This window comes from Peromyscus eremicus, chromosome 1 (assembly GCF_949786415.1).
Source record: "Peromyscus eremicus chromosome 1, PerEre_H2_v1, whole genome shotgun sequence".
NCBI lineage: Eukaryota > Metazoa > Chordata > Mammalia > Rodentia > Cricetidae > Peromyscus > Peromyscus eremicus.
Window position 1 is genome coordinate 5,244,571 of NC_081416.1, and position 13,657 is coordinate 5,258,227.

At 43.5% G+C, this 13,657-nt stretch overlaps 1 protein-coding gene across 1 annotated transcript in view; it reads left to right on the forward strand.

Moving 5' to 3' along the window:
• Positions 1 to 13,657, forward strand: part of Nrap (nebulin related anchoring protein) — a 71,398-nt gene that overhangs the window by 17,620 nt on the left and 40,121 nt on the right. The window contains 7 exon segments of the mRNA XM_059245869.1: positions 176 to 280; positions 1,579 to 1,686; positions 2,644 to 2,748; positions 8,952 to 9,050; positions 10,080 to 10,184; positions 11,250 to 11,357; positions 11,594 to 11,695. Of these exon segments, the coding sequence (XP_059101852.1) occupies positions 176 to 280; positions 1,579 to 1,686; positions 2,644 to 2,748; positions 8,952 to 9,050; positions 10,080 to 10,184; positions 11,250 to 11,357; positions 11,594 to 11,695 (732 nt within the window).

The following is a 13,657-nucleotide window of genomic DNA, read 5'->3' on the forward strand; positions in this document are numbered from 1 at the left end:
GCACACATACAAACACACACACACACACACACACACACACACACACACACACACACACACACTTTTAGTATCCTCTGCCCTCCTTTAAATCTTGGGTTGAAAGTTTTCTAAAAAAATATCCCAGTCAAGTCTTGGGGATGTTTTTAAGAAAGTTCTTGGTGTTTGGTTTTCCAAGGTGGAGTATAAGAAGGATCTGGAAAGTGGTAAAGGTCACAGTATCAACTACTGTGAGACGCCCCAGTTCAGGAACGTGAGCAAGATCTCCAAGTTCACCAGCGATGTGAGTTATTGCCCGAGCACCTGTCTGGGCACGTTTTGTGAGTTGAGCTTCTGGGTCTCCCGAGAGATGGTCTTTGTGACTATTTCCATGTGTCCGGGAGAAGCATGACCTCCCAGGTGCATGGTACACTGAGTTTTGGTTAAGAGTGTCTTCTAGGATTAGTCTGCTTATTATCAAATGATGTCACAGCCTCAACATTCCTTGCTTGTCTGTACGTGACCGGGTCCTCAGGGCAGGACTGTGTTTGTACATCCCATCTGTGTGGCACAGTGGCTGTTCCTGGTGCTGAATGCTAGCATGGGAGCCTGGTTGAGCATGCAGTGTACCTCTCTGTGTCCTTCTGAGTTAATATACAATCTCACTTAGCCCTCATAGTCAGCTGAAGAGCCAGATAACATTTCCCCATTTTACAGATGATCAGACACCAAATACTAGATGTCACTTACAAATTTGTATATCCTCAGAGAAGATGTATTCAGTCCATTTTGCTTTTCCTTTTATTTGGTGAACAGCATTTAGGACATGACTCATTATTCCACTTGGTTGCCATAGTGATGAATTTTTACATCATAAAATTTGACAAGGATCAGGTTCTATTTTTTTGTGCATAATCATCCCTCAATATCCATAGGGGGTTGACTGGTTGGGACCCCCTTGGTGGATGCTATAATTCTCAGATTCCAATGTTCCTTACATAAAAGTGATGTAGTAATGGGACATAGCCTTCGCATACACTTCAGGTCATCTCCAGATTACTTATAATACTCAGTGCATCAAAGATGCTATATAGATAGATATGCTAAATTTTTAAAGGAAAAGCTTACACATGTTTACTGCAGATACAGCCTTCTTTTCAAATATCTTCAATCTGTGGTAAGTTGAATCTACAGATGTAGATGCCATGGATACAGAGGGCTGACTGTAGTTAGACAAGGAGGCGATAACACGTAATGACTTGGCTCGTGGACCGTGACCACACTATCAGGACTTGTTCAGTGGTTGTCCGCTGCCAGCTCCACACTCTCACGGTGCCTTTTCATCCCTGAAAAGTCTGGTAAATTTAAAACTAAAGATGTAAAAATGAACAAACAGAATCAGTCTGCTTGATGCTCCCCACGAGACGTGTTTCTGTGTGCTTGTCTGCCCATCTTTTACCAAGTCTTTGTGTTCTTTTGACATTTAAGGGTTTTTTTTTTAAGTTTATTTTTTTTTCAGTAGTAGAATTATGTTTCTTTTTAGACTTAGTTTACCTTCATCTAGTTGGAAAATTTTCATCAAAGTTTAATATTTTCGTGTAGAATAAATATAAGGAAAACTATCAGACCCACCTGAGAGGCCACTATGAAGGAGTCGGCATGGACAGACACATGCTCCACGCTCTCAAAGTTGGCAGCCTGGCCAGCAATGTGAGTTCTGATTAACGGATGGTGGGAATTGGCTGGTTGGGGTGTGAAAAATTTGGCCAATTATTTTTTAAACCCCCCTTTAAAAATTATATATTTTGATATATAAAAACAGACCCACCTAGACCTTTAAATGTTACCCAATACAATAAAGAATGTATAAAAAGCTTTTAAAGCTTTCAGAGGCTCAGCTAAGCCTTAGTTAGTATTCTTTGACTTGAAGGATCTATCATAATTAATTGATCCAGTATAGTAAAATGCTCAGCTTCTGAAAGACAAAATAAGACGGACATGTGTGATTCCTATTTGAAGCGCTGTGGGATCTCAGTGCTTTGTGACTCTGAGTTGGTTAGTTAGCTGGAAACTTTGCTTTTTTCAGTCACTGAAGACATACTGTGTCTGAATAGCAGTTGGAGTGATGGGGTAACCAAACACCAGGGGACAGCATGGCCATTCCTGCTCTCTCTCTAGCTTTATCAGTCTCGTTCACAGATATGCAAATACCAGATTCTAAATCTTGGAGGGAACAAGTTCTTAAAGAAGACTGATTTCACATTCAGAACATCTGAATGTTGGGGTTCTTCTGCCTTAGCATGCTGATGTCGACTGTTGTAAAAATAACCGAAACACTGAAATTTTATACTTTTCATTCATTTTCTGAAATTGCCAAGAAGCACTTACACTGTATACCTGTGTGCAAGTGCTTATTTTAAACAAAAAACGAGGGTCTCATAATTCAAAAGAGAGATAAAGTAAACATACTACACACAGAAGTTGACTAGTTTTGGACTAATTAAGAATAATTTCAAATAGTTAAAGGCGAACGTGTGAACATAATGTAACTTTCTTTTGAGGTGATGAAAGTGAATTAATTTTGTTCCTCATTATTTAAAAATATTTATAATATTCAGAGAAGGTTAGGGAAAGTGGAAGCTGATGTCTCTTCTCTTTGGGTTTCAGGTTGCCTACAAAGCTGATTATAAACACGACCTTGTGGATTACAACTACCCAGCCACTCTCACTCCAGCCTACCAGACAACAATGAGACTGGTTCCCCTGAAGGACGTGAGTCCTCCACCACCCTTTTATTCTGTGCTTGATGTGGAGCAAGGCTTAGGCAGCAAGATGGGAAGGAAAAAATCCCATCGATATACAGGAGGTTGGAGGGACTGGGAAAGGGGCCTGCCCCTCCTCTGGGAAGTCCATGTATGACTAAAAACCCACTTTCTGTGTAAAATATGGATAATTCTGCTCTTGTCTTAAAAGTATCCTGAAGTTCAATTTCTCCTTATAGAATTTGGGGAGCTACATCTGCTGGTCACATTTATAATAATTATTCCATAGCAATGATGACCTATAAAAATTAGAACGTAGTATGCTAAAGTAGGTGTTAGTTAAGAGTGAGTAACAGAAGCCGGGCAGTGGTGGCGCACGCCTTTAATCCCAGCACTCGGGAGGCAGAGCCAGGCGGATCTCTGTGAGTTCGAGGCCAGCCTGGGCTACCAAGTGAGTTCTAGGAGAGGCGCAAAGCTACACAGAGAAACCCTGTCTCGAAAAACCGGAAAAAAAAAATAAAAAGAGTAACAGGGTCAGCTATACCTTTTTCTCAAGGGTATATTGGCAAGCATAGATGGATGGATGGATGGATGGATGGATGGATGGATGGATGGATGGATGGATGGATAGATTTCTTAGTACAGCAGTGAGCCTATTTATGGTTTGGCATCCCAAACAAAATAATACAATTGATTAAAATTACCGTTTTGCTATCACAATAATTTTATTATGTGTTCAGTATTTAAATTTTAGAAAATATTGAAAAGGGCATAAAGAAAAGGATAAAGTAATTTACTCTCTTAAAAACAAGCTGACCTTATAGTTTGCCAGGGAAGGTGATCATCAATTTACAATCTAATAAGTAATTCTATGAGTGTCCACCGATTACCCAGGGTGCTTTGCTTCTGCTCCCGTGGGCTCAGCACAACTCCAGCTAATGGCTGGGTTTTCCCACGGTAGATAGGACCTTGCCTCTCCCTCTCTTTTGCTGAGAGTAAGATGTGATGGGATCGATTCAGCTGGATCTAAAACAGTGTCTGGACCATCAAGTTGGTAAATGACAGCTTATTGGATGAACATGGCTTTGTGAAGTCGAATGGAGCAGGGGAAGAGAACCAGAGGGATGTAAGGGACCAATGCTTTCTGACTCTTTTCCCCCAGGAAGTTTTATTAGGTTGCCTTGTTATATCCCAATGAAACCAAAACTTCTTTAACTTTGGTTCCAAATACTTAGCAATTAAAAGTAAAATCATGAGTGTGTGCATTTGCAATTAAGTTCTAGAGACCAAGCCTAATGAACCGCACAGAAAAAATGAGACAGATTGTTATAGCTCTGTATTTCCATTGTCACATTGTCTGCTACTAGAGTTGTGTCTGTAGGACTTGCCGGAAATGTTGTAGCTAGTTCAGAAAACCAGACCGCAGTAGAGACTGGGTTCAGAGACAGCATCTAAGGCGATGGCACGTGCACCACACCCGGCTCATGCTTTGTGCCTGTGAGGAGTAAAATCAAAACATGGCATACAAAGGGCTGCTACGTCTCGTGTGCGGCAATCAGCTGGCACTGAGTCATGCCTAATGAACAGATGCGTCTCCCCTCCTTCCTCTTACTCTCTTGGCTCTGGTATGTGTTTGAGCAAATTATTTCTAATGTAGATTATTAACATTCAGGAAGTTTGGGCAGTCCACTTTTATTTTCCAGGAGAATTTGTGGTCTTGCCATCTGGTAGCCTTAAAGGTGGTAAAGACAGCCAAGCAACTACATATAGCATGGGTTCTTAATTAGAGGGCATTCCTTCAGATGGGTTTTTATAAACACTAATAGAATTAAAACGGGATTCAGTGTTTAGCAGAGAGCCTTTCAGAATGTAGATTGAAGCAGTGACCAGACATTTATGAAACTGTGAAGATGTGATTAATCATGGAGGCTGTTAATTATGTCCTGCAGAGAAAAGTAATTGTGTGCAGTCACATATTTAGTGCAGAATTATCAGGAAGGAATGTGCTATTTTAAAAATACAGTTTTTGTGACATTTTATCATGCTTCATTCTGAATTCTAATAAGACTCTATTATGAGCTGATAATTTCCCCCTCTGAATTAGGAAGTCACACCACTCTAATCTCATTAGTAGTTGACATTGAAATGACTTTATATTCCCTGGTTTTCTCTATATACTCCAGACATACAAAGTTTTTCTCCTTGAATTATTAATGAAAGAATACTGAGGCGATGGTGACTAGACCCAGCAGAGCAGTCAGCTGTGTTCCGGAAGCTCTGTAGTGTCCATATGTGCTGTTTTAGAGACAGATTTATCTGTCATTTGTTTGCACATGGAATACATTCCTTGGTCTAAATATACAAGTCAAAGGGTTCTCAATGGGGAACCCCCATCCATCTGTAATAGTCCCAAGCTCTCCAGGGAAACCGGGCTTACAGAGCAAAGACCCAAGGGCACAGCCTGAGGACTAATTTGCCAGTTGGTCTGGGATGCCAATCATAGCTTTCACCCCTCACTAGCTAAGCAATCGCTTTAGTTCCCCATGCTTCTGTTGCCACACTGTAGGGTAGGGGTGATTGCAGAATGGTTGGGGGATTAACTAAGTTAGGGTGTGTGGAACACTTGGAGCAGTGAAGGGTACAGGAAGTGCCCTGTGTTGCTCATAATTGCTACTAACTGAAATCGTCAGGGGCAAGGATAATGAGCAGAGGGAAGACTTGGAATAAATAAGCTGGAAGCCAGAACACCCAAGCTGGTACTCAGGTGTATTTCATGAGTGCCACTGTTTTTCTGTAAAAATATGGGCTTATTTACCAGCTCTGCACTAGAGTGGATCTGGAGCAGGATGTGCTGGGAGTCTGGGGTTGCAGTGGGTGAGTCTTGCCCAGAAGACACTTTGCAGCCTTTCTGTCTTCTGGCATTTACATACAGTCAGCTCCATTTTCTACAGCATTCCCTGAGCCTGAGGGGAGATGGCATGAGTGTCTTGTTGATGGCTGAGCACCCACCCATCACTCATTCTCAGCACCCATCACTCACCTCAGCACCATCACTCATTCTCAGCACCCATCACTCACCTCAGCACCCATCACTCATTCTCAGCACATCACTCATTCTCAGCACACATCACTCAGCACACATCACTCATTCTCAGCACACATCACTCATTCTCAGCACACATCACTCATTCTCAGCACACATCACTCATTCTCAGCACACATCACTCACCTCAGCACACATCAAGGCTGAGAATAACCTGGTCTATGGCTATAAGCATATGTACTTAGGAGTCAGTTTGGTATTATTTCAGCTTAGGTAACAACTATATTCAGCCCCCACCCCACCCCAGGGCCTATTATCTCAAGACCTCACCATGAGTTTTTGGCTCTGTTTACACTACCAGGCATAGATCCCCTGAAATCCAATCAGAAGGCTGTGCAAGGATAGGCCTAGCAAAAGTCAGGCATGGAGGAAGAGGAGTTCAGGGGTAGCCATCTCTTTCTGTTGAATGATTTACTACAAATAGATTCAGGGAGAAGATGGGGCTCTTTGTCTTCAACTGTGCACCCACTGGAGACCACACTAGAAGCCAACTGATGCTCCCAACCTGGTGGTTACGGATGACCGTGGTTAAACTAAATGGCTCATAAAATAAAAACAAAAATCATGACATTGGGAAAGGGACTGGTAAGGATGGGGTGGGGAGGGTTGGTGAGGATAGGAGGGAGATAAGAGAGGAATGGGAAATGAATAGACACATTGTACACCAGTATGAAATGATCAGGTAACAATGATCAATTAAACACTTTGTAAAAAGAAATGTTGAAAACCAAATTTAGAAAGCCTCACGTCCTAGAGCTCTGTCTTAGAAGTGACAAAATGCTGTGGGTTTTTAAAGGCTGGGAAATTATTCAAGAAACAACCACATCGAGGCTTGCTTAAGCCAGGATTTTATACATTTATTTTTAAAGTTGTCAGTAACATGTGTATACATTTGCTGTATACATGCTTTAAAACAGGTATACATTGTGGGACATCTAAGTTGAGCTAATGAATCCATTGGCTCAGATTATTACAGTAGTTTTCACAAGAATGTGGACTTATTGCTTCTTGGTAATAACTGGAAAATAGAGACACTGTGTGCTGATTCCTGAGGCCATGTGAGAGGGCCCAAGCAGAGAGAGCAGTGGGTAGTGTGACTGAGTGACACACTCTGGGGTCGTGATGGGTTTGCCAGACTTAGGCAATCCAGGACATAGGGAGATGTTCAGTAGGGAGTTGCCCCTTTGAGTTAAGCCACAGCTCAGCTTAGATATTGGATCGGAGAGGCTTAGATACTCTGGTGGATTCTACCAGCATGGGATATATAGACAGCAGAGACTCATCTGGAATAGCTGTGTGGGCAGGGCTATGTCTAAATTTTCTTGCTCAGTGCCGATTCCATGTCTGTTGAAAGAGCGAATGAATGAATAAGTGGCTGGGACCAGATAGGTGGGAAGGGAGTTGGGGACGAGTTAGTTCCTACCCTCTTCCTCGGATCTCAGGTAAATTAAACTGGGACAGCTCATTGCAGCCACAGCCTCACTTCTTTGCCTTCACCTGTTTTCTTGCTGTTCTAGGTATATTTGGGGGTTCTTGCTCACTCCATCTCAGTCCTCTCCAGTGTTGCCTACCCTGAGGTTATGAACTAGGCCCTGACTTTTTTTTCTCATGCTCCTTTTCCTCTCATTCTGGGTCGTGGTCAGGGGCATTTAGAGGAGAATGAGCTGGACTGGTGAATATATTCTTCTGTACAAATGACTGAGAATATTTTACTCTTTTAAAAATGATTTGCATTTTCAAAAATGAAATCTAGTTGTCTAGAGGTAGGAAAGGTGGCAGCCAGTGCAAGAAGCTTTTGGGGACCCCGACTCCCTCTCTTCCAGGAAGACACTAAAATGTGGGTGGCTTCTTTGAGGACCATGGAAAGGTGAAAGAGAGGCCAAGCAGCAGCTGGTGTACAAGTGCACGCACCAGCTCTCTGGTCTCATTAGGACCACCTCTTCAAGGGTGCTTTGCACCTCACTCAACACACACACATAGGGCTAGGGCATTACTCAGTGGGAGAGAGCTCACCTAAGGGCATAAGGCCCTGGCTTTATCCCTGGCATTGCAGGGGATAAACAGATGACACCTGTATGACATTGTTAGACTTTTTGTCCCTCTTTCATTTTCTATTCTCTATCTATCTATCTATCTATCTATCTATCTATCTATCTATCTATCTATCTATCTATCTGTCTGTCTTTGAGACAGAGGGTTTGTCTGTACAGGCCCATCTGTCCTGGAACTCACTCTATAGACTAGGTTGGCCTTGAACTCACAGAGACCCACCTGCCTCTGCCTTCTGGGATTAAAGGCATGCTCCACCACCACCTGGCCTATTTTCCCTTTTTAAAGCACATCTCTTTTATTATGTATTAGACATACAGAAAAAAATCCCATTTATAGTACATAGACACCTTGAATTTTTGTTATGACTTATCTTATTTTTAAGGGTGTGTGTGTGAATGTGGGTGTGTGCTCCTGAGTGTTAGTACCTAGGGAGGCCAGAGGAATTGGATGCTCCCTGAGCTGGAGTTACTGATGATCATGAGCCACTTGATATGGGTGCTGGGAACCAAATTCTAATCCTCTGCAAGACCTGTGCATGCTCTTAACCACGGAACCATCTCTCCAGCCCCTTTATTGTTTTATAAAGCGACCCTGTGTCCATTTTCTCTGGCAGTGAGCCTAGGGATGGAATGACTGGAACAGAGATTTTTTTTGTTTCTTCTCAAATGCAGTTCTGGATTCCAAGGGTTGTTACCACAGTCTTGACAGCATCATGAGTTCCCATAGCTACCTTATCTTTGCCAACACTCACTACTGCCAGTAATTTTACTTCTCTCTCTGTGGGCGGGTATGAAGGGCATTGTTCTGGTGGACAGTGTAAAGATACATGTTTCCCATGTTCACTGCCGAGTTAACTGATCTCTGCTGTGCCGCTTCTCCAAGTTACTCACCCTTCCATGCCCCACTTCATCTGTTGGCTCGGCATGCCCACTGGTATACAGTTGGGAGTTTTCATTCTTTTTCTAATTCCCTGAGAGTCACTACAGGGCTGGGGAAGGGAGCCAATCACATCATAGAGATAATGGCAAATGACATTTCCTGTGCCTGTTCTTGCCTAGGTCAACTACAGGCAGAGCATCGACAAATTGAAGTACAGCTCAGTGACAAACACACCTCAGATTGTTCAAGCCAAAATCAATGCCCAGCAACTGAGTCACGTATGTAGCACATCCCTGCCCAGCTGGGAGTCTTGCAATTGCTATGAGGCCTCTGGATAGCTAACCCCAAGGATTTTACTTTTACTAATGCTGACTATCTAATTACAGCCATGAAATGATGCTCCTCCTTTCAAACTTTTTTATAGGGAATGTCAGTATATGCAAAAGTAGAGTACACTGTATTGAAGTCCCAAGTACCAGCTTTGATAACTATCAACTCACAGCACATTCTGCTTCATCTGTGTGCTTCCTATTTCCTTTCTCTATTATTCTGAAGGAATTCCAAGGTATTATCTAGCTTCATCTATAAATATTTTAGTATGAATCTCTAAAAAGTAATAAAATATTTTTTATAATTTAATATAGCACATCAAAAAACTAATAATAATTCCAACTGTCACCAGTGTCCAAGGTCCAGGGTTAACTTTTGAGCAACACTCCTCACAGATGGCACTGAAGTCTTCCGTCAGAAATCGTATTTGCTGGGTGGTGGTGGCACATGCCTTTAATCCCAGCATTCAGGAGGCAGAGGCAGGCAGATCTCTGTGAGTTTGAGGCCAGCCTGGTCCACAGAGTGAGTTCCAGGACAGCCAGAGCTACATAGAGAAATCCTGTCTTGGAAAAAAGAAGAAGAAAGAAATCACCTGCTTGTGTAGCTCTTTTGTGCACACACGATTTAAGATGCATTTTTTTGCAAATGTGCATTTGACAACTACACATTATCAATTATTACTACCTGTAATGCTGTCTTTTGATTACTGGTGAGTGTCTAGCCTGCGTATCGCAAAGTTACAAACGTCTTGCAAACTCACAAACTTGAATGTGCCTGTGAGCTGTTTCATTTTTTATTTGACATCTTCAATCTGTTAAATAAACCATTCCCTCAAATTACAGGTTTTCTTGTAAAGGGGCATTCTCAGACACTCCCTCTCGGCAATGGGAATCAGAGGAAGGTGGGAACAGAACACTCTCCCCAAGGCTTTCCTCCAACTGTATACAAACCTTGCAGACATATTTTAAATCCCACAGGTTAATTACCGCGCTGACTATGAGAGAAACAAGCTGAACTACACACTGCCTCAGGATGCTCCTCAGCTGGTGAAGGCCAAGACCAATGCCAAACTATTCAGTGAGGTGAGAGCAAGGTGGAGGGAGCTTGTGAATGTGGAAATGTTCCAACGAGCAGGGCCTACTCTCCTCCCAAGGAAGGCTCTTTCTAGGGTGCTCATCCCAGGACAATTTAGAATTTTGTCATCTTGACACTTGTTCAGTCCCTGGGGATGAATTGTTCATAGCAATGCAATTCTTGTGTGAACACATGTGTGGTATGTGAACATGAATACTCACCACCATTACTGCCACCATCCTGGTGACTAACTTGTGACTTTGTGTGGAGGGATTTCAAGTTTCAAGAATCATCTTCATCTGATCAACAAAGACACAAGGAGTTATGGGGTGGCTGTAACTAAGCCACTAGTCTAGATGGGATTTCTGGGGCAGACGAATTAAAAAGAGGGACTGATGCTTTTTGCAAGACTGTTCTATGTTGAGGCAGAGGATATGTCGATAAAAATGTGATGTGTTCCACGATACAGCATAGAATTAGCATAACTCCTGCTGTTTGGTGGCATGGGTTTTGATATGAGACAGACCTGGATTCAGAGGTCACATTGGACCCTTTTTATCTGTGTGACCCTAGCAAATACCTTCAACCTCCTGCACTTCCACTTGTGTGGAGATTTGTAGTTAGTGTCTGCAAAGCATTTAGGAAAGGACCACACATAGTAGCTGCTGCCAGGCAGCATCAGTCCCTTGCATCTTGGCAGCCCCTCACCAGTTCAGGATTTTTCTTCATGCTCCGCACCCCACTTCTTCTTCCAGCAGCCCAGAGAATGATAATATGCATTTTGCAACCGATTAGCCCCAGGTCAGAGAGGTAATTGCCCAAAGTCACAGGACCAGGCAAATGAGAGTTCTTTCTTTGTCCTGTCCCGTGTGAGTGGCACTAAGGATCAGTGAACTATTTTAATGATTACTGTGACAGTCTTGACAATACCAGCCAGGCTCTCGCACCTGCCAACAACGGAGGAAACCAAGTTTGCTTTACAGGAAACCAAGTTTGCTTTACAGAAAACTCCTCTGAACTTCTGGCAGACCAGTGGGCGGCAACTCCCACTCACCTGTGTTTTTATTCGCCAGGTGAAGTACAAAGAAGGCTGGCAGAAGACCAAGGGGAGAGGGTTTGAAATGAAGCTGGACGCCATGTCTCTGTTGGCCGCCAAAGCCTCGGGGGAGCTTGCTAGCAATGTAAGTTCTTCTCGTTAACTCAGACATGTGGAAGGAATGATTCCAATGCGATGCCAGCCGCCTGCTGGAAAAATAATGACTGTTAACGTTGTAAACATCACAACACTTTAATCTTTTTCTTGAGAAAGATGGGGGCTTATCCCCCCAGAATTGTCCTCTTGGAACTCGTTACAGTCAGAGTCCCTTCTATGGCAGTTTCTCTCTTGTTCATACTAGACTTTCTTCTTCCTCTCAAGATTAAATACAAAGAAGAATATGAAAAAACAAAAGGCAGAGCCCTGGGAACCACCGACTCCAAGCTTCTGCACTCTCTGCAGGTGGCCAAGATGAGCAGCGAGGTAAACTCCCCCCTCCCCCACCCTCAGCTCCAAACTGATGGTTGTGCTCCTGGGCGACTCTTGCCTTTGTGTGGACTTGCACCTGCAATGCTTTTCTTTCTGGGCTTATATGAGGAACTTATTCACTTCCTTTATGTTGCCAAAGCATAGTGTTCTTTAAAAGTGCATGAGGTGTATGGCCCGAGGATGACAGCATCCACTGATCAAGGAATATGGGTGCTCAAACACATCTGTTTATGCCACAGATATTTGCCGAGCAGTTACTGTGGGTAAAATGCTGCACAAGACTCTGGAGCTATGAGAATGAACAGTTTGCAAGTTCCCCCCTCACAGAACTTAGCTCAGATGGGAGAGTGTCTTAGTCCATCATTCTGCTGTTAAGGCAGAATGCTAGAGATGGCACTTTGTGAAGGAAGAGCTTTGTTTTCCCACTTAATTCTGAAGGCTGGAAAGTACAAGGATGTGCAGCTGCATCTAGTATGGGTCTTGTTTTGCACAGGATGAAAAAAATGTAAAGAGGAATGGATGTATGTAAAAGAGAGAGTAGAGTGAGCACAAGGTGGGCCTTGCTTTATATTAATAACAGCCTGTTTTCATGATAAGGAATCCAGTCCAAGAGGCTGAAATAGTGTGTTCATGAGGACTCTGCCCCAAGAAACAAACACTTCTGCCTGGCCCTACCACCCCCACTACCACCGCCTACTGTTGAGGAATTAAACCTCAGTATAACTTTCAGTGGGGGTGAATCATATCTAAGCATAGCAGGGGTTAAACAGTAAGCTTATAGTTCATTGTCACGGCAGAGAGTGTTCAAAATATTTGCCAGGCAGATGGAGCATCCAAGGCTCCAACCAACTTGAATATTGTTGCGTGTAAATAATTGGAGATTGATATTGGCGAGTGTCACCTACAAAAGACCATGGTAGGCTGGTCGCAGAGCCACTGGAAAGGAGAGTGCTACTGAAAGAGACACCTGTGGTTTTCAGTCACATCTTCTACCCAGGCAAAGCATGCACAGTGGACACGTGAGCCCTGTGTTCCTGCTTTATCCTTCCCAAGAGGATGAAGCTGTGCAACTCTGCTCAACAGCCAAGCATAATTACCCGACAGGCCCTTAAGAGATCACGGAGTGCCAGGAGGTGGTGGCACACACTTTTAATCCCAGCACTCGGGAGGCAGAGGCCAGTTCCAGAGGTAGTTCTAGGAGAGCTAGGGCTGTTACACAGAGAAACCCTGTCTCAACAAAAACAAAACCAAAACAAACAAAAAAGAGAGACCATGGATTGAGTAAAGTGTGGGAGCTGGCATCCAAGTCACCCACTTAGACACATTATAGGAGAGGTCTTGGGAAGTTCATGGTCACATGCACAAAGAGACAGTAAGAGTTAGAACTGAGCTTTGGCTTAAACGGACAACAAGTTGTTATATTTGAGTAGTTGTAACCCAAAGCCATGTGGTAGTCAGTGATAGTGACTGTAGAAGAGTAGAGTTAGACCCCAGAGCTCTTATCCCCTGCATTGTACTCCTCCTGCTGATTACACTCTCTCCTCACCGTATAACCAGTGTCACCACCATCACGGCCACCACCACCACCACAACCATCACCGCTCCTACCGTCACCACCACCACAGTCATCATCACCATCACCACTACCGTGACTGACATCGTGACCACCATCCCCATCACCATCAGTCACCATCATGGCTTCCATGGCTACCACTGTTGCCATCCATCATCCTTACCACCACCACCACCACCACCACCACCACCACCACCACCACCACCATCGTTGTGTTCTCATCATGAATGTGTACTCTTTACATGTGATGGTCCCTATTCTAAGCACATTTTTGCCTCTATATTAATATTCATCACAACGGTTTCCTCAAGGAAAGTGAGCCCTCAGGGAGGTGATTTAACTTTCCAGAGGCTGCCTGGCTGGCAAAGGGCTGCTTAGGTTTG